Source organism: Pelmatolapia mariae, linkage group LG9 (assembly GCF_036321145.2).
Source record: "Pelmatolapia mariae isolate MD_Pm_ZW linkage group LG9, Pm_UMD_F_2, whole genome shotgun sequence".
Taxonomy (NCBI): Eukaryota; Metazoa; Chordata; class Actinopteri; order Cichliformes; family Cichlidae; genus Pelmatolapia; species Pelmatolapia mariae.
In genome coordinates, this window is record NC_086235.1 from 3,931,744 (window position 1) to 3,959,065 (window position 27,322).

At 41.3% G+C, this 27,322-nt stretch overlaps 1 protein-coding gene across 1 annotated transcript in view; it reads left to right on the forward strand.

The window, feature by feature from the left end:
• Positions 1–27,322, forward strand: part of LOC134634810 (sodium channel protein type 5 subunit alpha-like) — a 172,257-nt gene that overhangs the window by 24,460 nt on the left and 120,475 nt on the right. Inside the window, exon 5 of the mRNA XM_065471659.1 lies at positions 2,089–2,152. Coding sequence (XP_065327731.1) covers positions 2,089–2,152 — 64 coding nt within the window. The remainder of the gene's footprint in view (positions 1–2,088; positions 2,153–27,322) is intronic.

Sequence of the window (27,322 nt, forward strand, 5' to 3'; positions counted from 1 at the left end):
CACCTCCCGCTCAGACTCTGTCTAACCACGCCAAAACACACAATCTGAGTTTGATGAGTTTATTGATCGTGCTGTAACACAGACAGACAGAAGTGAGTGGGAGGTGAGCACAAACTTCCACCGACACAAAACAGTCAGGACGAGTTGACGGAGCTCACCTGAATCCTGATGAAGTTTGAACATTTCAAGTTTTTATGAGGAACAAATGATATTCCAACAGAGCTAGCTTATTGTAGCACAGATGTGGATAAATGTGTGCAGATTAATCATGCAGCTCATTGGTTTTTGTGACCTCAGTTCTCATGGTTACCTGACAAAAGTGATTCCAAAATGATTAACTAATGTTGTGCGGCATCAAAAATAATTAAATAAATAAATAAACAGAGGTGGTATATAAGAGACCGATGTAGATGTCGTGTCGCCACATGTTGACTTTTGGAATGTTATGATTTTAAATGAACATATTTCATCTATTCACAAGTGTAATTTAACCTTTATTTTTACAAGTAGTCCCACTGAAACCCAATGTCTCATTTGCAAGAGAGAGCTGTTCCAGACAAACATTAAAATTACTATAATATGTCTAATGTTGTGAGATGGGAATCCAAATCCATGATCCAGTAGGAAGTTCTATTGAACAGATATAAAAAAAACTGTGCACAGAATAGGCAGGATAAAGTGTGTGTCCGAACAGAAGGAAGAAAAAACTAAACTGAGGTCCATGGAGACAAACAGGGAACAGGTTAGAAACCAGGACAAACATGATGGTGAACAACAGACTCAAACAAAACAAAGGAGAAGACATTCATATACTTGGAGGACAGAGGGCTGGAGACAGGCGGGGAACAAAACACAGGTGAAGATGATCAAAACAATCAGACGGGGAGGAAATAAAACTCAAAACAAGAAGAAAGAGAAAATTCAATCAAATCAAAAACAAAACAGGAAAAACGGAAATGAGCAGACATAAATGAAACAAAGAAAACATGGAAACAAAAAGGACATGCTAAACATAGATGACCTCTGTCAGGAAGAGTGACCACGCCCCTAATACTAGTATCCAGGTGGCGTTATAAGAAAATTCACAGAGGTAAGAGTTGTCATGAAATGAGAAACTATGCATAGGTGACAAAGCCATTTTTGTATCAGATTGTAAACCTGTTTATTCCTGCTGTAACATTAACATGGCAGTCTGTGGGCATTGAGTCACTGCTGGCGTTTCAAGTCAACGTTAGTTGCAGTTTTTTGGCACTTCCTTGTTGGCTTCATTTTTCCAACCTGGAAGTTGCTGCATGCTGAAACTGAGCATTTAGAGAAGCATGAAGTTTTGGCTCATAGGGCTTATTTCTGTGTATTCTGACGTCATTATGTAACAGTTTCACATATTTACTATGAGCATCCATCATTTTAACAGTACAGTGTATGGCAGGAAAGTAAGAACAGCAGAGCAGGTCCACTTTAGGGTTCAGAGAAATCAACCTCGACTGATGACAAGCACCAAAAATATTCTGACATGCCACATTAGGAATAAGACTGGACTAAATTACAAAATAAATGGTCCCTGAATTCCATTTAGCAGCTTCAACATCACCATTTCCCTCCAACAGGAGACGACACAACACATTCTTAAAAATATCTTGTACTTTAGCACAATTACAAACCCAGTTTTTATACAGTCTGACATTTGTTTTTCTTCTGTGAACACATGGCTGAAACTAGCTTCACAAAAAAGTTTAATATTCTTTCTGCAAAGATTTGTCTCTTGCTGTAAAGGTCTCGCAAACCTTAAGTACAGTATCATCTTTCACTCTATTATTCATCCTCATTACATCTCAGCTAGTGCAGTCTCTATCAGGTAAGAATGATGAAGAGGAGTTCCTGTGCAGTGCACACAGGAGGAAGAGGGACATGTCAGCGAACGCCCACGTAGTCCTGAGGAGAAGCCTAATCAACACGATGACTGAAAACACCTGTGTAGCTCAGTAGGGGGGGAGAGGGGGTGAGGAAGAGGAGGATTCTCCAAAAGCTAGTTTCAGATTTAAATCTCTCCTTTTTCCTTTTTTTTTTTTTTTTTTTTTTATATTTTAGACAACTTCTACAAGGTGGAGGGAGCCAAGGATGCCTTAATCTGTGGGAACAGCAGCGACGCAGGGTGAGTCAACAGTTTCTCTTGTTCCGCTGTGAAGCTGGGAGACGTGGATTTGGCTGGGTGTGATTTGATTCTGGAGTTCATGGTTACACTGAGTGTGATTACGAACCACTGAACCAGTCAGGGCCACTCACCCTGAGCCTGGTAATGCCTGAAGTATAAAAGAGAGTTTTAACAGACAGTTGTTTGGTTTCTCTCAGTAACCATTAGGGGGTTACAGAGATGTGAATATTCCCCTTGTTGGTTTGCCAGTCATAGCAGATAAATGTAGCACAGTTTCAAGATGTTCTGAGGAGCAATGCGTTACTTCTGGGAAGATGTTCCATGGAGGGGGGGTGCTGTGCAGATGATGTAACATGTGTTGGGTTGTAATTTTTTCACAACCCATATGAAGAAGAGCAGTATGAATAATAAATGCTGTGAAATGTTTTCTGATATGAAGATGGGTAAATATAATATTGTTGTATGAAAGCATAATCAGCTCTGAAAACATCCAGAAAATATAGGCTGCATACATGCATATGGTGACTGACCACTGACTCACAGCAAAGCTGGATTGGAGCAATAAATGTCAGCAATGAAACAGTGACACTGACACTGTAATTTACTCTGAAAGTTGACATGCGGAGACAACAGCACACAAATGAGGACTCCCTCATTGGTTTAATATCCAACGACTCTGTTATTTACCAGCAGAGCAAACACAGCTCTGCGATGGCTAATGAGAAAGTCAGATTTACAGAATATCTGGATGGTCAGGTCCTTAACACTTATTTTCACAGATTAGGTAAGAACTGTTGAATTATTGCCCAACATTCAGTAACAAGCTGTGTGTGTTTGGTGGCAGGACATGATAAGATAAGATAAGACAAGATAAGATAAGATAAGACAAGATAAGATAAGATAAGATAACCTTTATTAGTCCCACGCGTGGGAAATTTTTGTTACAGCAGTGGACAGTGCAAAGTTGCATAGAAAAATTAGAGAAAAGCACTGGAATAAGATATCAATAAGATACTGTACACAATAGGATAGAATAAAATTAAATAAAATACTATATACAATTGATTAGAATAAAATAGAATACAAATGCTATATACAATATGAGTATAATACAACGATGCCATAAAGAGTATTGCACTTATTGCTGTTGCACATGTGTGGATAACACTACCCCCTGACACCCCAGTCTGGTGTCAGGGGGTAGTGTTAAGTGGATTTATCCCAAAACTGTAGTTTGTGTTTTGTTCCAGGTGTTTGGTTAAAGTTGGAGCACTTAAACTACTTGGTTTGGCTCAGGAAATATTACAGTTGGCGCATTAGGGTCATTTCAATAAGTGCTGATTGGCACTATTTAGAAGTCAGTAGCATTTTTGCTTGCTGTGTTGATGGGCTTCATTGTTGGTGTATGCAGTTGCAAGATGGGCTCTTGTTTATGTAATTTTTTTCCAGTGGTGTGGGTGCCTGAACTGAAGGGACACAGCATACGCTGCAGTGAGCGGGTTAATGATGTGATGTAAGCATCACCCATCAGAGCAGCATCACAATCATGGGCTAGGTTTCGGTGAGGTGGCGACGGATCAGGCTTTATGACATTTATCTATATTCATTGTTTTCCATATGTTTTTTATTATTATTATTATTTGTAAATGTATGCCTTTGTTTGCTTGTCACATTAAAAGTCCCACTTTAACCATGTGCAAAATCATCCATCACCCCCAGTATACGACCTTCGGCTGCAGTTTCCAGCTTTCTGCATCCTGAGGTTCAGCTGAGCTCGGGGCTAAAAATGCATGTGTGAAAAGCTTTGGCTTCATCACGACGAAGAGCTGAAAACATCAATCTCTCTTTACTTTCCTGTCAATCATGCAGCATAGCAGTTTGTCCCTCACAACCTTTAGTTATCACTTTATTGAATGTTCTTCACAGTCGAATCTGTCTGATGATTTTTCATACTTCGGCTGACTGTTTCGAGCTGTTTGAGGATGTAAACAACAAAGACGGAATGAGATTGGGCTTCATTTTGTTCCCGTCTCACCTGAGAGTCCAAATAAACAGCAGGCTGAGTCTTTAGTTCTGCAAATATTTTTCTCAGACGGAGGCAGAAATGATCTGCTGGTCGGGTTAAACTTCAGTGGAAGGAGACAAAATGCAAAGATTTTCTCACTAAACTGTCCTTAGCTAAAGTAAAAACGTGCTCGGTGGTAGTAGACACTCCATCTTTAGAAACATTTACGCTTTTGCAGTACCCGTGCATGTTAGTTTATAGTAACTTCATCATCCCGCTATAAATGCATCTGAAATTACCTCCTATTTTCTGTCATTTGGCTCCAGACCGCATTCTCATATTTTAAAGTTGAATCTTTGACTTATTTCTTCCTCTTGCACTTTGAGACCTCAGTGAGAATTTCTGCTTTTTGACTGAAGATGGATGGAGGCTGATAGAAACATGTTAACTACTGCATGTGGAGTAGGCTTTTCTGGGCACCACAGAAAGAAAATCACCAGTTTGCAAAGGAAATGGAAAGAAACAACCAATCTCTCCATTACCAACAGTTATATTTTAGGTCTCATTTCACTCATACACAATATCTGCTTGTTTTACTGTTTCCCTTCCAATATGGGAAAGGTTGTTGGATAATCTCATTAGAGCAATGTTGTCATGTCAGCTGTAGCTCCTGCTGAACTTTCTGGCTCCATTTTTGGACTTTTTCTTGTTTAAAATAAAATGACCTAAAGTCTAAAGTGAAATCTCATGTTTGTAATTTCCAAACCTTTCATTAGTTGCTAATAAATACTGAAGTTGTGTGTGATACCTCCACGTGTCAATGTGTCCTTAGTCGAGACTCCTCGGCACTCAGAAGTGACCATATTTAGACAAGAGGCCGGACTGTGAAGCTACCAGCTAATGCAAGCAAGCTGCATTAGCTGGTACTGATCAGGAAGCTGCATTCATACGTGTGCACAGCACATCTGCTGATCTGCTAATTAATGCTAATGAAGAAAAATTCACTCACTCAAACAGAAGCACAGATATTGCAGGCAGGCTGTAACGCACAGGCTGTCACCATCCACCTGTGACTCCTGTGAGTCGTAGCACCCACTAACTTTACACCTTAGAGAAATCTGAATGCATAACTGAATAAAACCCCTGCACAGTTAATGTGAAGGAGGAAATTAGCCCTACAGGCTAAAGCAGGGATTTTTTTCACATATCAGGCTATAAACATGATTATTTCTGCTGAGAATTTGGACATTTTAACAGCCTATAAGGACTGACTCACAGCTGAAGGCAGCCTCAAGTGGACAGTGGAGGAACTGCAGTTTTTGTCACTTCCTCATTGGCTTCATTTTTCATGTTGCTGCTCTTCGATCCTGCCTCAGCGTGATGAGATGGTATGAGTGTGTCTCATCGTGTGTTTGGATCTTGCTGCTGGTGCCGTGTGGTGGACTGTTGTGTGACATGTCAGAAAGGCGAAGCGTTAGTGCTGACTGTCCACGCTGAGAGCAGGACACTGAGTGACACAGCTATGACAGTACTGTGTGTGTGTGTGTGTGTGTGCGTGTGCGTGTGCGTGTGTGTGCGTGTGACAGAGAGAAATAGACCATCACCCAACTCCAAGTAGCTGTTCCTCTGGGGAGACGGTTAGCCTGAAGCTAACTGACCACGTTATTTGAAACTCATCTAAAGATGCAAACAGGACTAGGAGGCAAGTGAAACAGGAAGTAAACAGAAACATACTATGGCATGAACCCGATGAGGAGGAGGAGGAGGGGAGGAAGATGAGATGGTGCAGGAGAAGTGAAGCAGAAAGGAGGATGGGTGGAGGGAAAGAAAGAGGAGAGGATACAGAGGGCAGAAGATAAACGAGGGAGGAGATGGACAGAAGGCTATTAGATGAGACGGGAGGGGGAGGAGAAGAGAAAACAGAGGGATAGGAAGATGAACGAGGGCAAGGCAAAGCAGAGAAGATAACAGAGGGAGAGAGAGAGAAAGCATGTGAAGAGATAGGAATAAAGAAGAAATAAGAGATAAACAAACATAAGGTGAGGAGAGAGAAGCAGAGAGATGTGGTCAGTAGAACCAGGGAAAGAAACATCTTTTAGATCCACAGAGAGAAACAAGAGAGAGGAAGTAGAATGAAGGAAAAGGAGAAAAGTAAGGAGGTAAAAGAACAAAAGACATGTGGGGAGAAAGAAAGATGAGGGGGAGGAAGGACAGTGAGAGGTAAGGATGACGAGGTGGATCATCAAAAAAGAAATGAAAGGAAGAAAAGAGGATAGAAAACATAAATGAGTGAAAACAAGCACGGGAAGGAGGTGACCCGGGTGCAGAAGGTGAAGTTGAACAGAGCTCAAAACTCCAACATAATACTATAAAAACACAGTGAATCCATGCAGCTTGCTGCATCTGAGGAGTTAGGAGGGTAAGGAAGTTTCCCTTATCCTGTTTGTCAAGCTAACAAAGCATTCTCATCCCAAACTGGCCTGTTGTTGTCCCTACGCAAGGTGTCCTTTGGTGCTCGTGTGTTAAATAAAAGGGAAAAAAAGGGTTGAAGCCCATGCTAGGTAGAGGTGCTGCTGGCATTCATCACCTGGTTTGTCCATCAGGTGACAGGAAGCAAACTGCCGTGTTTGTGTTTTGCAGCTGATTCTTGTCACTTTGCTCAGCTACGCAGTGGATTGAGTTTGCGCTGCATGGATTCATTCATTCATTCACTCATGCTCAGCTCAGCAGGGCGTAAGTGTGTATATATTATCTGCTAATGGAATACATCTTACAGCAGTCAGTGAAATGTGGCACTGATAACTGAAACTCTGAACCCATGAGGTGCTGTAGCCCAGGTTATGTGTTCAGCAGTAGTTGCTATGGTGATAGAACCAGGTTATAAAAGAGACCCACCTTCCTGACACTGAGACGCCTGAGTAAGGGCAGCGTTTCATGTTCGCGAGGAGTACCTTTGTTGGTACGATCAACAAATCGACCGCTTAAACATCTCATAAGGCAACATGATGACTCCTCGCAATGACCACCTTCTTCTTATTTTGAGCAATGATGACCTCGCATGCTCAGGATATTTGCATAGTGTGATCTGATTGGCTAGCAGCAGCACTAGCTCTTCACATATTGAATATTCCTCTGTTTTTTAGCACCAGCAGCGCGAGCAGAGACGTTGAGCCATATTCACCTCACCTGTCACCTTGCTTTAACGTTGGAGCTGAATGTTCTGTGATTGCACTTTAGTCTGTTCAAATAAACGTGTCACCAGTCATTTATTCCTCTCTTTACCACAGCCTGGGAGTCCATATTTACATTTCTACATGAACACGCGCTTTCTGTGATGTTTTCTGTGCTGGTTTTGAGATTGGAAGCTTTTCTGTGGGCACAAAACGAGTTAACGGGCGAGTTATCAGCCAAAAGAGAGAGAGAGCTGGAGGAGGGAGCGAGCGGTCACGGCAGCGATGTTGATCGCTGTGTTGTCTGCTTCCTGTGCTGAAGCTGCTCCGCTCGCGCATGATGCTGATTCGCCGAGCCTGAGGGCAAAGGTCACTGAGCTAATCCAGTCTGACATACACATTGTGACTCCTACAACCAGCTGCAACAGAGTCACAGGCACTTCATCAGACAAGCGCAGAGCATTTGTCAGGGCTGCGCAGTATTGGGGTAGAAGGAAATCGTCAGGCTGAGGGGCCATTTTGTTTTCGGGCTTGGTTCTGATTGGCTCTGATGTTTTACACTTTCAAGTAATGAGCAAAATGTGTAAAACTGTAATAAAAAGTGTGAGACACAGAAAAAGCTGTGTCTTATAAGCAGAGCTGGAGGCTCCTTCACGCCGCGCTCTCCCTGCGTCACACCCTCGGCTCTGCTCCGGAGATGCCGTGCCGACCTCACTCTTCACAGCATCTGGTCGGGTTAGGCTGGGAACGCTGCTGGCCTCGGGGGCAAGGTTACAAGCATACAAACATATGAAATATCTGATTACATGAAAGGGGGGGGAAGTTACGCTGAGGATGATGAGGGTATACACGAAGGTTTATTGGATTTATCGGATGATGTTAAGTGCTTAAACCCACAGAGCACTGTCCGACTCTTCTTCTCCATTAGTTCCAGGTATCAGATTTGCAGGCATGTTTGATAGAATTATTGTTTGCAATCATAGTCTAAGTGCATGTTCAGAAAAGTTTTTGCAAGCTGAAACTATTGCATTAAAGTTTAGCAGCCCTCTGTTTGTATTAATGCGATACTGCACACAGTACAAGTTGTATGAGTCCGTGGATGAAGTACACCTTGTGCTAATTAATGCCAAGTCCACACTCGCCTTTTTTTATAAAAAGAAACGGACCAACTGCGGGCGCTGGCATATTATTTTTGGCATCTTAATAAGTTTGTGTGTCATTTTAAGTGATTTTTAAGTTAAACTGCTTGTGATATATCTCGTCTCGTGCTTCATCCGGGCGTGACAGCCAGGTGTGAAACAGCTGGGATGAAAGGCAGCACCTCCAAACTATAAACTACAAGTATAACTATAAAGTGTTCCCTCTGGGATGGGTGGAGTTGTTGTCCTAAGCAAGGGAAATGAAAGATCTTGGGACCTTATCCGTTAGTGGTGAGGTAGACCTGATTGCTGAGGTGTGAGCAGTAATGTGGGCATTGTACCAGGAAGGTCACAAATACAAACGGCTGAAATGAGCTTCCTCCGTAGGATGCGTGGACTTAGAGGTAGAATGAAGAGCTCGACATTCGGCGGGAGCTCAGAGTGAGATCTGATTAGCATGCCTCCTGGTTGCCTCCCTTCAGATGTTTTGCAGGTATGCCTGAAATGTAGGAGACCCTGGGATGGACTACGAACCAAATGGAGAAGTTATATATGTGATCTGGCCGTGGAACACCTTGGAATCCCCCATTGAAGTGGAAAGATGGATTATCCTGATGCGTTAATGCTATTCTGCATGCTATTTTCATAAGATTTTTTTTTTTCTTGGTTTTTGTTGCTGGAAATTTTTTGATTTTCACTTTATGGTTTCCAACTTAGACTAAATCGCAGTCGAGTTGTAAACCGTCTGTGCCAGGAGTAAGAAGAGGGATGGTATTTGATGAAAAGCAACCTTGAAAGCCCCCAATTTTGCTTTTCATCAGCTCATTTAACTAAGTAACTAGCCATGTTAGGAAGCAATGGAATTGGACTTGTGAGAAATCTCTACACCAGAGGTTGGGTCTTCTCTCCTCGGTCGGTAATTCCAAAGCTCGAAGTCAGTTTGAACATCTGACTTTGGATCAGCCAGGAGGTCACCACCTGAGTGAACGTGAACTGGGGTCAGCATTATAAGTGGAAATATCATCTGAATTTCAGGACTGGGACCACTCCTCCTTCACGACCCTACCGACCTCAGACTATAAATGCCCCCTTCTCCAATACCCGCTGTTCTCATTTCCATGCCCCACCCTTACCCCCCTTTTTCCCTCTCTTCTCCTCTTCTCTTCTCCTCTCTTCCTTCATTCATTTCTCGTTAGTACGTGGGGATCTGCCCCGCCCGGGAGCCATCGCCAGTCCCCTTCGAGGCCTTCCCCAAACCGCAGCACCAGTTCATACTTCCTCAACCATCTTCGCTCATCGTTTCTGAGGATGTGGTCCCAGCTAGTGAAACAAGATCAGTAAAATCTTAAAATCAAGTCTAAAACTTCTAAAAACAAATTAGATGTATCGTGTTTATCTTGCCATGGTCAATGTCTGCTTAAAGAAACACATTCTGCTCTTAATGCTGATGTTGTGTCACATCAAATCCAAGTCTAGAGTCGGCTCCGAGCTGCGCCTCAGTGCTGTTATAGAATAATGAATGTTGTGAATTAGGCCTGGTAGTTGTCCACAGTTTTTCATTTCCTCTGGCTCGCAGTCAGAGTGATGTTCTGCAGATAAATCTCTTTCTGTTCGGAGCTGAAATGAAATACATGAATGACGGATAAACTGGAATTCAAACGAGGTAATCCCGCTGAGCAGAAACTCGTCGATTGGACAGATTTCAGTCATTCTTTAGAGAGGGAAGCCAATCATGACTGGGTTCAGACGTATTGCCTTTAATTAGTGCTGAAAACCATCACAAAAAAGTCTCCAAGCTATGACTGTAAATGTTTTAAGGAGAAAATGTGGTAAAATATGTGAGTGCAGTCCATCTGACATGCCTGCAAAGCCCCGACCGACAGCAGCAGACAGCTAAGATGCAGAATGACAGCCGACCCAACGGGCTGCCTCGTTACAGATGCTAATTAGCTTATTCTTGTCACTGGAGCTCGTTGGCATGTAGCATGTGACCCATGAGGTCATTGGGAGGAAGTGGGTTTGTGCTGGGAGGAAGTAATCTGAGGTAGCCTGATTCTCCTGCTTCTGCTGCTCTGAGGATTCAGCAGAACCGCATCCAACCAGTCCCGCTTGGATCTGGATGCTCGTTTTCACCTGTCAGTTAATCATTTTCACATTTCAGGCAGTAATGAGTGTGTTCACAGTCACAGGACGATTTAAGCCAACATTTTCATGGAAAATAAACAGAATACAAAAAACAAGTTTTTGAAGTAACGTCCAGAATCCTCAAAGAGGAAATATCCCGTTTGTATGCACTCAAGTATAGTTTTAACTCTTTTCATAAGTCCCATCTTGAGCCTGCACACTGCCACTGTACATTCAATGTAATATTTTTTAAGATAAGCACGATGGAGAAGTCTTTAGGGATTTAGTAAATGCCGTCATTGCAGCTCTAAGTGCAGTCAGATCCTTTTTTCCTCTAAGTTTAACCTTATTTTCAGCATAATTGCCGTCTTATTTCTGAGAAAGGGATGAAACATTTTTCAGTCAGACAAAAAACTGCATATTACTTATGCATAGGTCAGAGTTCATCAAGTGTTTTTTGTCTGGACGATCCATCCATCTTCAGCTGCTTCTTTTAAAGCCCAGATGTCCTCCGTGTCCTTCAGCTCGTTCCCAGGCCGGATGGGATTTAAAATACCCAGAGAGTGTTCTGGATTGCATCCCAGGTGGACTCCACAGGGAGCCGTCCAGGAGGCGTCCTGATCGGTTCAGGTTTAACAGACTGCTTTGGAACACGAAGGAACGGCAATCTGCTCAGAGCTCAGAGCTCCTCACCTCCTCTCTAAGGGTGAACAGAGACTCATCGGGAAGGAAGGAAGGAAATCTTGGCTGATTGTGGTGGTGATTTCATTGTTTTGGTCACCAACCAAAGCTCGTGAGCAGAGGAGACAACTTGCAAGATAAGACTCTGACCTTTTCTTCTTCACCATCTTCAGTTACTATGATGACACGTTTGATTTTAAAGATATGACACAGATGAAATAAAGAAATGTAATCCCTTTGGTTTTAAGGTTGGAGCGCCAACATAAGCCCAATTTTGGGATTCGTGCTAAAAATGTGGATGATTAGCTTTGTTAACTGATTGGCTCTGATCCGTGTTCCCAGTTCTGTGCTCATCTTATTAAAATCTATTACAGCTTGACATGTTCCTCTTTAGAAATGCGATACGAGTAACTTCGGTGAAGACTTCAGCCATGGCTATTCTTCCACTTCCCAGGATTCATAGTCAAGAACTTTTTTTGCTTTTGGACAGGAACAAAATTTCACATCTCAGGTGTATAGTCTCCTCAGATCAAATCTAATCTGACATCTAAGTCGACATTAGTGAGAGCTCTTACTGTTTGCTATAAGAATATGATTTGGGGGATTTCAGTGAATTATCCAAAAAAGTCCTTTTGTTTGTTGTTAACATACATTAATCGGAATACGTGTTGGTACTTGGACCTCTTGGGGAATCCCACCTAAGCTTCATGAACTGTGTGTAGTTACTAGACAAAAAAAGTAGTGGACGGCTGATTCAGATAAAAGAACTGGGTTATCTATGAAGGGAGCTGTTCCCCCTTCAATGATGGAACCCACTGGGTTGAGGAGGGGATAGGCCTCCTGGATGCTTTCTAGGTAAGGTGTTTGAAGCATTAGCAGATTGATGGAAGCTCGGGGAAGATGCGGGGCACGCTGGAGAGAATATGTCTCTCAGCTCACTCGGTATTATCTGCAGAAGAGCTGGAGAAGGTAGCAGAAGAGGAGGAAATCCAGTAAGTGTTAAAAAAATACCTGGATGTTATTCTGCCCAATGAGAAACTCAGATCAACTTCAGCCTCACGTGCCTGCAGTCCCCAATAAGAAATTCCAGCTGTGGCGAGAAGCTGTTTTCTCATTAAAGCTTGCAAACAGCTCGAGCCTCTTATTTGCCCCATAATGTGACGAGAAAACACAAAAGCAAATTCAAAGGTGGAGGTGTATGGCTTTAATCATCATTGACCCAGCTTCCTCTCAGAGAGACTCTGCTGTCATCGGAGCAGTTAGCGAGAAATATGGCTTGACCCAAGTCTGAGGAAATAGCTGCCGGGGGGGTTGAATTTCCTGGAATACACTGCGTCATATAGCTGATATTCATCATTCCATTAGCCTAGCGTTCACTGCTGGTGGTAGCCACGTCTCTGCCGCACAACTCCGTGTGTTCCATTAAATTAGTTTAGCATTAATTTCTGCTCATACCGATGCATTTCCAACTCTGCATCCGTGTGTGTTTGTTGGCAATTGGTGATGCACCTCCATCTTCACCTGTGTGTGTGTGTGTGTGTGTGTGTGTGTGTGTGTGTGTGTGTGTGTGTGTGTGTGTGTGAATGTTGCACATGCCATAAAGCTCTCAGCGCACTCTCTTTCTGATATAAATGGTTAAAACATTATGTTAAAAGCTGCACTGATCAATAACTCAAGTACAGTATTGAGAACAGTTTTCAGAATGCAGGTTGATTTTGTCTGAGTGCCCGTGTGAGTGTGTGTTTCTGCCTCCCTCCGTCTGCTGTGGGTGTGTTTGGTTTGAGTTATGAGCTCTCCGGGAGGCTGTGAATGTGACATCTGTCCAATGTTTAGCCAAAGACACAAAAGAGGCTTCCACCACCTAAACGCTGGTCCACGGGGAGATAACTGAGAGAGTGTGTCTTTGTGTGTGTGTGTGTGTGTGTGCTGATAAGAGGCAGCACTAAAGCACTCTCAGTTCCTCGGTACAAAGAAAAAGAACTTTGATGAAACCCGCTCCTTTATCTGTGCAGCAGAACTGTTTGATCTGCGTTGGATACAAAGCAAATAAACTATTATTACTGCTTCTTCTTCCACTCCCAAAATATTGGTCCGATTAATGCAACGTGGATTGTATTGATTAAAAAAAAACTATATTTAATGTATGCTGTGCTCTTATAAAAAGGTTATAACTAGCTCACCAGCCACAGCTACAGCCTCTCCTCTGCTTCATTTCACTGTGAGCTGTAAAAATCCTCAGTTATGAGATATTTAAAGACATTTTTTGGACACTTCATTGGACAACTTAATTTGTAATTATGTTTAGGGTGTAGCACTGCCTCTTTGATATAATGTTCTTGTATCTTAATACTATGAGTGTTCACAGTTATAGTATCGAAGTTATATATCGAAGTACTCCGAACTTGGACCGCTTTAAACTAATTTTCCAGATATTTTTCAGTCCTCCTAGCTCTGTAAGTACAGGAGACTTCAAATGTTACAATCTAAAACCAAAATGACTTTTGTCATTGTTTTATTTAACCATCAAAATAAGTTATAGCATATATGAAAGCTCCTTTTATTGTGATACCAGGCTTATCGTCCAGTTGTGGTTCTTTTTATAAAAATAACTTTCTATCTGTCATATTTATAAACCGTCAAATATGTGTTGCTTTGTCCTCCAGAAATCTTAGCTCTGTGTGTAATATGACTATCGTAGATTATGGAAGGTAGTGACGAGCATTTGTTCCCTCAGTTTGTTCTCAGCACTAACAGGATCTTTACGTTGCCTAATGTGGCCGGCATGGTGCTGCTGTGGTTCTTCGCAGGTGTTGTGGTGGTTGGTAACATGTAATACATGTGCTTATGTTTTTGCTCTTTCAGCGTAGCCTCTAAAGTACTATTAGATGCTGTGGGGCTCTAACTGCCTTTTTGATGGTTGCAAATGGTTATTTCATGTGTTTAGTCCAACTGGACTGTAGCATCTACACCTTTGTGCTTTACAGTCGTGTCCAGGCTTATTACAGGAAGGCTTTGACTGACTTTCATGTAACAGGTTCATGTACTTTACTTAAAGGTTGGGTATTTAAAATGAGGTAGAAGAACCAATTTTTTTAAGGAAAAGGTTTTTATACCTTAGAAACTTAACACATCATGGCCAACTGAATTAAAATGTCTTGCCACTGGGGATTTTTCCCAGTGCCCGTGAGAGCTGGCTGAGTGTGCCCTGAATAAGTGTGTCTTTGTGCTTTGAGGTCAGCTTTGTGGCCGTCCCTGATCCCTGGTTGCTAAAACGTGTTGTTTGTGGCGATATCTGACGAGCTTTCTTTGACAGTTTTAAAGTTTGAGATTCATTCTCGGTGGAAAGCATGTTGAATTTCAAACATAGAGACACAAGTAGATAATTAAATTGTGTGTTAAATTAAGTGGTCCTTCAGTGTTGTTTTTGTCCTGTCCTCCTCCCCTTACCCCCAACCGGACATGGCAGATGGCCGCCTGTCTGTGAGCCTCTTTGTGCTGGAGGGTTCTTCCTGTTCAAAACAAGGTCTTCCTCCCCACTGTTGCCAAAGCATTTGCTCATAGTTCCCTGTTTTCTCTGTATTATTGTAGGGTTTTCATCCTTATCTTATAAAGCGACTTGAGGCAATTGTTGTTTGTTTTTGATTTGGCGCTGTTTAAATGAACTGAATTGAAGTGAACTGGAATTGAAATTATCATTCATTTCTTCTCTCTATAAACTAATATCTGCATATCCTCCAGGGTATTCATTTATGTATTTGTTTTTGGTCTATATCTTTTAACTTATTTGAGCTACCCCTACTCCTGGTCCTGGTGTACTAAATAGAGGAAATCCTGGGCTTTCCATTTATATCAAATGTGTTTGGGTGGCCTCTTTTAGCTCCAAAGAGGAAGGAAATCATACAAAAGTTTTCCTCAGTTCTCAGGAGGATATAGTTATGTAGATTTTGTAGCTTCCATTTCTAGTCCGTTTGTAATCTACTGAGCTTACCTGAGCAGGCTCTGATTGCACACACGTAAGCACATGTTTCCAAAGCCACTTTAGATAAGCAAGAAAATGTATGAAATGTATTATCAGACACACAATCACAGCTGGAAGATCACATTCAAAGCACAAATTTGATGCCACCTGTGGTTCAAGGTTTGTTTGTTTGAGTTATACCACACACACTCACAATCCTACAAAACCCAACTTCTCCCTGAGTAAGGAGAGCTGCTATCGCTGTCCCTTTTTTTTCTTGTTTGTCCTCTGGTTACCCATGATTCAGTGTGTGTGTGGTGGGAGGGTTTGGTCCATCAGCACAGCTGACATGAGGGGTCATGATCAAGATGGTCGGCATTATCTTGTCTGAGGGAGTTGAACGTAGGCTGGAAGAGAAGGTCACGGTGTCGACTCTGATGCTGTTTTTCATCCGGTGGGTGTGTTCACACCCAGCCGTCTGCTGACAGTTTTATTTGTGCTCAGCTCAGGTGTCACCTGTCCTTTTGTGTTTGGACTGTGTGCTGTTGGTCAGTCCTTAGAAGAAAAAATGCCTTTTTCAAAGAAAGTCTGCAGAAATCCCAGCAGTGTTATGGCCGTTTCCATCCCAGTAGGTCATATTTTTCTTGGTATTGTATTTTAATTAATGTTCTTTGACTCCATCTCGCCTGGTTCTTCAGCCTACGCCTGTGTTTCCACTGCTGCCTTGACCTAATTCTGCCCTTAGGGATCAATAAAGTTCATTTTATTCTTCCAGTGTGGGTTGTTCTTATAACTGAGTGTTGTCTGTAAGTAGCTGGCTTTTAATTTGATCCAGTTTATTCATCCTCCTCTGCCTCTCTACCACCAAATAATTATGAACAAATGTAAAGCTTGGCAGAAAACAAGCGATAAAGAGTGAGTTGTGTCTTTTTTGTCATTAGGAGGAGAAACAGTTGTTAATTAAGTGTCTCCACTGTGGTTGTAGCAGCATAAGTGGAGCTGAATTTGCTTTGTGGCCAGAACAGATTAATTTAACCATAAATACAGTCGCTCCACAAAAATCTTAACTGAACTGTTGTATTAAAGAGGCTTTATTATATTGTATGCAAAAGATTTGACAAAGAACAGCAACAGTTACACCTAACAGTGTATATCTGAGAGAGTGAAGGTTCTCTTGAGAGGGGAAGTCTAGCAACCCATCATCGAGTCTCCTGATGGCCTCTGAACGTGGATGGATTATCATCACTGCAGACCCGAGACACAAAACTGCCACAGGCCCGCCTACCAGTCTATACACTGCATATATCATTCATAACATAATACACAATAACACAAAGTAGTTTGCAACTACATCTTTTATTAGCTTGAAGTTATATTATTTTGACATTTTAGGTTGTTCTGTTACCTTCCACATATCCAGTGTGCAGCGCAAAAATAATATTTCAATCAAGCTTATTAGAGTCTGAGGACTTAACAGATGACTTCCAAGACAATAACATAAACATGACATAAAGATTTTTAAAAATAATTCATGGCTTAAGTCAGTGGTTCCCAAACTTTTTTTGCTAGGCCCCCCTTTGTTTTACAAGAAAAATGTTCGAGCTATCATCTCCAAAATGTCAGGAGTAGTTAGTCATTATAAGAAGTGTTTGTAAACTAAAAATCAAGAATGTGGGATACTGTTTGTCCGTGGTTTGGAGAGCTCCCGACGAAGGGAAAACCAATTCTGCAGGGGAGACCTACCTCGGCACTTGTGCAGGTGAAACCAAAGGGAAGGTATGCGCAGTGTTGGGGAGTAACGGAATACATGTACCGCCGTTACGTATTTAGAATACAAAATATGAGTAACTGTATTCCGTTACAGTTACCGTTTAAAAAGGTGGTATTCAGAATACAGTTACTTTGTTGAAATAAATGGATTACACGGCGGTACTTTCCTGATTCATATTCTCGCGGGTCAGGACTGTTTGGGTTTGTTTGACAGCTATGTTCTGTTGTTCCAGGCGGCAGCGTTACGGTTGCCATGGTTACAGGGTGACGCGCTCTCTCGCTGTGTGTTTCCTGGGTGAGAGAGCGCTTTTTTGTTGTTGTTGTGCTAAGCTAATAGGCAGAATGCTACAGGCATATCCCTAAAGAATGTTGCCTCATGGGCAGTGTAGTCCGTGCTGCAGCGAGAATGGACTGCCATACACGTTATGTGTCTGTGAGCGAGGGAGGGAGAGAAAGGAAAAGTCCGAGCTGTCACGGAGCAAAAACGGGAGCTGGAAGCATGTAAATATAATAATAACCACTGCAGCCAAGAAGAGTGCCTGGAGAGCCCAGTTGTAAGTAAGCTATTAAGACTCGACTGTACACTGTGTTCGTGTTTTCCTCCGGAAAAAATAAGTTCCGTTGGAGCAGCCTTTCAACGCCTCTCTCTGTCTCTGGCAAGCAAAGTTGACCCAGACAACAAAGTAAAGCTATTTTTCGGCTACCAGCCCGACACGGAACCCACCGTATTAGCCAGAGGTCCCTTTACTACGGTTCGGAGCCGCGGACCTTCAGTAACAGTAATAAATTCTAGGTGGTGATTCTACTGAAATTATGGAGTCTGCATGAAAAATTAAATATGACAAAGTCCACCCTGGAGACCAAGGAGGAAGTGTTCTCAGAGAAATGAATATTTATTGATAAATAGGTTTATTGACATGGAATGCGTGGACACTGTTGACATGTGGGAGCAGATGGTGGCCATACACTGTGCATGAGATCTGATCGATATCGTCTCATGCCTGGCCAAGCGATGTGACTACAGAGACATATGGACAGCAGGAAAGAATAAATACAGATAAAATAAAGCAGAGTGTGTTGATGTGTCTGACTGAAGCTGAAATTATCCTCCATCACTCGATAATCTGGTCAGATAACACCTCGTAGTGGATTTATGGTTTAGCGACAGGAAGACACAAAATTTTCCATTACTTGATATCAGACGGGCTCGTATCCCCTCTGGAGACTCTGGAAAGATTTCATGTAAATAGGTGTAAATGCAGCTTTAGGATGCAAAGTTCTGACCAAGGTTTAAGTTAAAGAACTTCATTAGATTAGTGAAAATGTTGCTATCCACAGTACAAGAAATGTAGCCAGTTGTTTTAATGGAACTGTGAGATTGTTGTTTGTCAATTTTAGAAATTTTTACCTGAAATTTTGTCAAACTAAAAGCCTAAAACTGAATTTTAAAAGTTTTGCAGTCAAGGGAAAGTGGATTGTCACAATTAAATGAGCTGTCTCTGAGAATCTTTAATGTAAAGCAAAGCTTTTCATTTACAAACTGCCACGGATGTGATAAATTTACTAACCAAGTGTTAGTAGTGTGTTAGGTAATTCTGCATATAAACAGGAATAATTTGTAGCCATGCGATTGGATTTTTGGGACCTGAAGTCTTCTGGTTGTCTTTTCTTTAGCTACGTAGTCTGTGTGTGTCAAAGTCCAATCGTGTTTGAACAGGTTTTGTAACCATGCTGGTAAACACGTTGCAGAGAGCAATGAAAAGACCTCCTCCTTTATTGTTTTAGCTTTTCCAGCTGCACAAGAAAAGAAAATTGTTGTGATGACCTTCCTACTTTGACTGGACCTACCCTTTGTTTCCCACTATTTGTCTCTTGTGTTGTGTCATAGGTTCCCAGTAAGTAGACTTCATCAACCCAGCTGAGAGCACCAGGCATTCTTCCTGGAGAGTATAAGAGCTAGGTGTTGTCAATCTTTGCCCCTGCGCCATCCTTCTAGCACTATGTTGGTGGTTTTTGGTTACTTCCAGCTAATGAACTATGTTCTGTTTGGGGGCTCGTCCGGGATTTGATGCTGAGGAGCTGCTGATTTAGTTCACAACACTATGGGTGTGTGGTCACACCTATAGTGAAAATTATCCTGAACTTATAATTGATATTCATATCATATAAAACAAAACGTAGTGCTATCAGCGCTAATCTCGTTAAAATGACGTTAACGCCATAACTGCATTAACGCGGCGAATCTCCGTTAACGAGTTACCGCGGATTGCCCCGTGTGTGGAGCTGGACGGTGTCAACGCGTTAGCGCAGTTAGCTCGTTAACGTGTTGACACCATGGTGTTAACATCATTTTAACAAGATTAATGCTGACAGCACTAAAAAAGACTAACTGCTGAGTAAGAAAAGACCATGCTTTGTTAGAAAAACATTATAAAATTCCCAGTGATGCAAATGACTAAGTAATTTCAATCCTTTTTATGATGATATTTTTTGTTGGGGGGGAACAATATCTGAAATCTGTACCTTTGGAAGCAATGGGAGAAAAACCCCAAATCAAATCAAAATTATCTGGGCCTGCTCAGTATTTTCATACCCAACACAGAGCATTAATGCATGTTAAGTCTTTAATTTTATTAGGTGGTGCATCTGTGTGGAAGCACCTACATTTCTTGTTTCTACTCATGCATTCATTCAAATTACTTTTAAAACAAATAAAAATTTATTTACATTTATTTTAAAGTTTAAAATCAGTTATTCAGAGCTTAAATTTCTTGGCTGCAAGAAATATTTGTAAGACTGTTTTTTCAGTGCTGATTTCATTTTATACAAGATCAAAAGTTAATATTCTTTTATCTTTATCATTGACATTTGCCAAGCTCAAGTGTTCATTGTGAATGCAACAAATCTGCTCCTCAAATCTGAAGCTCAATAGTCTTTACCGTAAAGATACTGAGGTACAAGGAGATATGTGGTGTCTCTCGCCAAAATAAAAACTAAATTTATTAAATGCAAATACAATTCATTTCAAGTTGGTGTGATCATATTCTAGTCCTTAAAATCAGTTCTTTGACAGGGAGGTAGAGAGGACTGTGATGGAGGTGACACCCTCAGGAAAACTCTGCTCTTCAGACTGTTGTCGTGAGCTTTGAATGCCCTGAACCACCTGCCAGATGGCAGTGGCTTGAACAGGTAGTGGCCAGGGAGAGCAGTGTCTTTAAAAATACTGCTCCTGGCCGTCTTCCTCACTCGGCTGGCATAGATAGTGCCAAAGTCTGGGAATGATGCAGGCCTCTCCTTCCAGCAGATATGCAGCTGGCTGCCAGTGTTGGTGAAAATCCTCTCTATGTTCCCATAGAACTGGACCAGCAGTCCCTGTGGGAGCTGGGCCAGTTTCAGCTTTTTAAGGAAGTAAAGTTTTTGTGTTGGAGGTATTGGAGGTCAGTTGTTTGATATATACACTGCAAAAAGCTTTAATTTTCCACTGCTTCTCTGTTTATATTTAAGAGGAGGTGTTCTCTCCCTTTCACTCCGTTGAAATCAGTGGTGATTTTCTGTCTTAGAAATGTTAAGCTTCAGATCGTCACCCTTAAACTGTTTCAAACCAGTAGGCTGTCTCCTGACTGTTGTCTGAAATCTGCCCTCCTGCTGGACAAATCAATACATTTGAAGTTGTGACTATTTCACAATCTGCCATCACAATTACAGGTAATTATTAACCCTAGGCTGCATTTTGCTGACCAGTTTGTAGGGCGTGATGGTGCTAAATCCAGAACTGAAGTCCACTAAAAGCATCCTCATGTAACGGTTTGTACTGCTGGATGTCTCAGTGTGCAGAGGCTTCTTCTGTAGAGCAGTTTAGTCAGTATGCAACTTGATGCTTATCTATATCAGGTGAGATGATGTTTCTGACACATGATGGCATCATTTTCTCAAAGTATTACTTGAATGTCTATTTTAGGGCCACCAGGCAACAGTCTGCTTCTCTCTAGTTGGACAATTGTTGAAGGTTTCAAACATGTTTCCTGTAATGATGCTGTTGTAATAAAGTTTCCTCCGCCTCCACATCACTTAACCACCATGTATATAAAACATAAAGTCCAGCTGTCATGTTCCAGTGGACATCATTACATTCACAGCATTATCGCCATTTAAACCAACAATTTCACAACATCCGATACTGCAATGTGTACAAACCTGAGATATTAACAGCTTTACTTGTCAGTTACATCATAATGTGTTTGACAAATGCACTTGTACATCAGATTCTTTCATTAAAAACCAAAATTAAAGGAAGATATTTAAAGAGAGGGGAAAAAGGAAAAATTAAGACAGCAGGTCAAAAAAGACGGAGAGGAACAAACAAGTCTGAGAAGTATGTGTAAAGAAGAAGAGCAGAGATAAGAAGAGTGAAGTGAGTTCTCACAAGTTTCTCTGGAGTGAGAGTTGATCCACAGTGGGACTGACAGCCAGATCCAGCGCTGATCTCAAACCCACGGCTTCCTTCCACGGTGGGCTCCTCGTACCGCTGAGACGCCGTCCCCGACGCCCCCTCAGGCTCTATTTCTGTAGCGTCACATTATCCCTCGCCGCTATAAATCATTCGGACGCAGCTGGTGAAATGAACATGACTTAGCACTCTGCAGTATTCTCGAGGAACGCCAACAAGTGTCTGAATCAAAGCCAACACGGCTTCTTCCCATACCAACACACATAGCTAAGTAATGAGCCACTTGAGAGCTCGTTTCACAGGGATTTTACAGCAGCCGAGAGCAGTTGTCAGGCTGCTCCTCTCTTTCAAAATACATGTAGAGGACTGAGGTCCCTCGGTGAAACCAGAGCTGGTGAAAGTAAACACCATTCAAATCACACAATGTTAAACCTTTATATTAAAACAGTTAATGGAAAAAAAACTTAGACATACAAAATCTCCCTATCGGCTCATTACTCAGATATCTATATCTATATCAATATCTGTATGTATATCTATGTATCTGTATATTGTTAACACCAGACTGTGTTTGAACTAGTATTCCTAATGTCTTCATGTTTAAGTCTTCCCTCAATGCCCAAGCCTAGTTTTTGTAGCAAAAATGTACAGAAGTCTCTAAACACATCATATTAAATATAATAAAAGTATATAAAATATTAAAATATAATATAAATATAGTATAAATTTAAAAAAGACTTTTAAAATATCAAAAGTTTGCAATGTTTGACACATTGACAGGCCTGTTTGAGAGAGAGATTTAAATTTCGAGCTAGTAAGTCAGGTTTCGGTCAGGATTAGGGTTATTGTTTGGGTTCTCTTTTGAGAACCCTTGAACCCCTGAAGAATTTTAGAGCGAGAACATGCGATTGAGAGCCTCACTATATAAAGCAGAACAGCACGTGTAGTCTGTGTGAAGACATGGTGGTATTTGTTGATAACTATAATTTACGTGGTGGTTTTTTAGTCATTAGTGCCGTGACATTTCTTGACACCAGCTGTGTTTGTCAGTGTAAAAAACGTTTGGTGTCATGACTGAAATAGAAAAGTTGAAACTGAACAGAAATGCTTTCTTGATCTCGCTCTGTCCTGCTAAATGTTATATGTGTTATATCATTGGGCCACACAACAAGTTACCAAGAGCTGTCATCGGCCCAGCAGCCACACTGTGAGTAATGTAGCTGTAGGGAGTCGGCAGACACAAAGAACAACTTATAGCCAAAATATGAGATTGGTTCATCCAAATTATATCAGTACCTGTACTGTACTTACTTAAATCCCAGGCGGCACACACACAAAGTCTTTGCTGCATTGTTAGCCTTGCTCTATGACATTGAGGTTTTAAGTCGTAGATCTGCTCCTCCTCAACAGCCAAAGGAGCCAGGAGGTTCAGGCATCTGCCAAAGATGAACTAATAAATGTAATTTTAAAATGTAAAGTCTATATTTTGAAAACAAGCAGCTTTCAGATACTTGAATATTAAAAATGCTGACATATGGACTGTAGTGAAACCACATTTGACTGATCACAGATGGGTTCAAAGTCGACTACTGATTAGACTCTCAGACTGCAGGATATTACAGCAGGAGGATATTTAACATCACTAAAGCTACATATGAGATTCTGCCATTGGTGAAAGGCAGCAGAACCTCCTATAGCAAATGTAGAGCACACAGAAGAGCCTTAAAGCAAAGTTGGACAATGTTTTGCTGAAGATAATGAGATGTGAGACAGTCCAGAAAAGGTTAAGTAGCCTTTATTCCCTTTCAGATGTGCCTGACACTTTTCCTGCAGACTAAAGACACCCTCCACTGCAGCTTTTACATTCTTTGGCATGAAAAGCTCTTCACTGAAATAAATAGAACGCTGGCATTTTCCACGATGGAAAGTCGACCGTGAGCCTGCTGAACCAAGCAAAAGTAAAAAGCTACCTTTTCCCCGTGAACATAATCAAACTAAGACAAAGTTGATGTCAATGGCACATTAAGATTTTGACAAACGAAGAACATCTTCCATAACATGTAAGATAAGTTTCATTTCTATTTACATCCAAACTTCAACTTCAGTCCCTTTCTGTGTGTCTGTGTATTCAGTAAGACTTGACACTTAGCAGCTGAGAACAGAAACTCATCACAGAATCAATCCAATGAGCCAAAAACAATTTTCCGAGGCTTCTATACCACTGCCCCCTGCTGGCCATTAGAGAAGATGAAGCTGCATCTATTTATTCCATTTTTTTCTTTTTACCATCATGTGACCTATAGCACAGAAATATTCCAACAACCAATCTCTGCAGGGACCAAGCCTGCCATCAGTGGTGTTATGTATAGACTGAATGCTGATTGGTTGAAAAGTCAGCTTGAACAGGCAAAGGTGCAACAGTGAAGTTCACCACCAAGAGTATCAAGCGCAGATGGATGCATCCACCATATCAACACCCACTGATGTTAGAATCTGTGTTCTGACCCTTAAACATTGGCAGCCCACGAGTCTGCAAAGGTCTTCTGGGGTCTTGTGATGTAAATCTCGCCATCAGACTTTGAGTCCGAGGGTTTGTTTGAATGTTGATGAGCTTGCCTGTTTCTTGTGACCGTGCAGAATTTACATTAAACTGCACCAGCTATGCACGCACCCCAACTTTTTGTAAAACTCCTGTAAATCAAATCAAATCAAATCACTTTTATTGTCACATCACATGTGCAGGTACACTGGTACAGTACATGTGAGTGAAATTCTTGTGTGCGAGCTTCACAAGCAACAGAGTTGTGCAAAATACAATAACGTAAAACAAGCAAAATATAAAAATGGCTAATCTAAAAAGTAATAAATATATGTACAATATGTAAAGGTATATACATTACTGAATGTGTATACTAAATATGTTTTTCTACGTGTGTGTGTTTGAGTGTGTATATAGTATGTATATACATGTTTTAAATTTTGTGGTTTGAGGATAGACAAACAATGATCACTCACTCGTTTACAGTTAGTTCAAAATGCCACCGCGAATTTACTGACCAGGCCAAAACACAGAAACCGCTTTTTGCCAGTGTGCACCGCCCTGCACTTACAGTCCAGTATAAATCAGTACTGTATGTATTTAAAGCCTTAAATGGCCTTGCACCTGCATATGTGGTAGAAATGCTGCATCCATACACTCCCTCAGAGTCTTTAAGGTCTGCTTCCCAATAAGCATCTCACAGCCAAAGCTCATTTAGAAACAGGGTCATGCCTTTGCTGTTGTTCATTCTGGAATGATCAGATGAGCATCAGCTGTGACTGTTTTTAAATCCAGTCATTTTAGTCAAGCTTTCAGAAACATTAGTTGTTTTATATGAATAGTCTGAATGTGTGTAGACAGAGTTTTAGCAACACTTTTTCTGCCTTTTTATTTTTGTTTATTTTGGAAAGCACTTTCATTTTAAATGTGCTACATAAATAATATTTCTTAATGACTAAATAAGCAAACAGTTTTACATTATTAGTAGAGTTGTTTTTTACTTTCTTTGTTTTCCCTCTTGACTTTTTGAATAGTCTAAAGAAAGCTTTTGCTCATTTTTACATTTAGCTTTACATTTACATAAAGCTTTGGTTTTTGTTTCTGCTTAGTAGCTGCAGATGGTAAATTTTGGCCTGACTGTGTCACTCAGCTTATTCTGATCTGAGCTTAAGGATTTCTTTATGTCTGTGAATTATCAATTTGGTTGTTTTAAGGGAGTAAGAAACGTGAAATCACACCCTGAAATTGACTCTCTTTCGAGCAGCACACAGTAAAACGGTGCTGAATTTATGCCTGTTGAGCTTCATGTTTCTCTTCAGCAGTTTCCTGTTTAACATGCCGACTCCAGCGGGAGTGCTGATGAATATTTTTCTTGGTTACTGTGAACAAGTCCATCAGGATCAGGCCAGCCTGAGTGCATCAGCAGAACGCAACACTGCATGTGTGTCCTTGTGAGTGCCTGGTAATCAGGATGGTTTAGATGTTCTAATGATAACACATTGGAGACGACTCTGTTATTAATGTGACCAAATGTGGTGATCAAAGTGCCACACACGCACACACACGTGCACACACACACACACACATGCACACACACTCACACACACACGCACACGCAGTAACCGTTCGGCTGTGATCAAAGCGCTGGTTCGGAGCCAGGCCGGTCTGTGCTGTGATGCTAACCGCTAGGCGACCCGCCTCCATAGTTTAGCTGCTATTTCAGGAGCTGCTGTGTCACTGATGAGAAATTAAAACACAATCAGAGCTGCGGGGATTTTCTCAGCCCGTCTCATGGAAACACTGAGAGCACAACGCTGACCTTAAGTTAATGTAGACCGCTTCAAAACTTCAGAACCTGCAAATCCCTTCACCCTCCAGTGTAATTCATCTGGTCTAGCAGAGGTGGGACCTCTGAAATCCCTTCTGTGATTTATGTGTTTAAGGAGGGAGTTTAAGGTTGTTCTCCTGTTGCCAATACTGTATCACTCACATATTCTCAACCTAATGAAAGCCTCCTTGAAAGACGAGGAGAGAAACAACTAAATTAGAGTGGATTAGATAAAATATACTCTACAATGCTAGAATAATATAGAATTTCCTAGATTAGATTACATGAGATTATATTAAATTAATTAGATTAGGTTGGAATAAATTTGATTAGGGTACATTCAATTAGACAATGTCAAAGACTAGATTACATAAGGGTCTCAACAATGACATGAGATTAGATCATCAAACATTAAGTTACATTGTATTGCATTTCTGTACATTGACAATAGATTGTAGGCAATAAGATATTTTACATGGATTTTGATGGTTGTATGATGACCTGCACTGATGTCACTTCAAGTCATGTGATTTTATTCAGTCTAAGAGTTGATTAATCAAAATGATGTATAGTTATTAATTTTTTATTATATATTTATTCATCATACAGTCATTTGTTGAGGCTCTGAGGACCCAGAGACTGAAACAAACTTCCAGCATGTTACCAAGGTTTGAACAAGACAGGATCATGAAACACGTAAAGACACACACATGAAAACATGGTCTTTCTGTCTCCCAACAGAGGTGGCACAAAACAGTCTCCCCCAGCAACCAGAACTAGGATACGGTTGCTATAGCAATGCTAAGTACTCTCTTCCTCCTGAACTGGAGTTTACCTGAGTGTTATAATTAGAGGTGTGTGTGCGTGCGTGTGTGTGTGTGTGTGTGTGTTGGAGGTCATAGAGAACAGAGTGGAATGTGGGGGGAACATGAAGTGAATTCACACACACAGAAATCCCCAGGATGTCTCCTAGAACAGCCCCAGCTGCGTGCGTGTTTGTCTTTGTCTAAGTGTGTCAGTCTGTCCACCTCTCTGTCTCTCTGCTTTTTTGTCTATTGATGTTTGCATGGTCAATGCACTTTAAAGTCCCTCACAACTGAGCTCTCAATCACCATCTTGCTATTAGTGACTTCTGAAATTCTTTTTTCGTTGCACATGACAGATTTCATAACGTAACCGAGATAAGAGATATGACATTTGGTCAGAAAAGGCATAAAAAGGAGAAGCTTGGGTGGAAGTGGGTTGCAAAGGGGCTTACAGATGCAGCAGCAAGACTCGCAGGCAGGTTAAAGCAGCTTAAATTTTGCCTCTTGTATCAAATTCACCAACTGAATACATCGAGGTGGTTGACTCTGGCTTTGTGGCCTCAGCATGAACTGATACAGTCCCCGATTATTCATCTCACTGGTTTAAAGTGAGTGCAGCTCATTTAGGAAAAGGTCACAATCAGAATTTAGTAACAGAATAAGAACAGTTGCTATGACACCGGGAAACAAACTGTGTATTCAG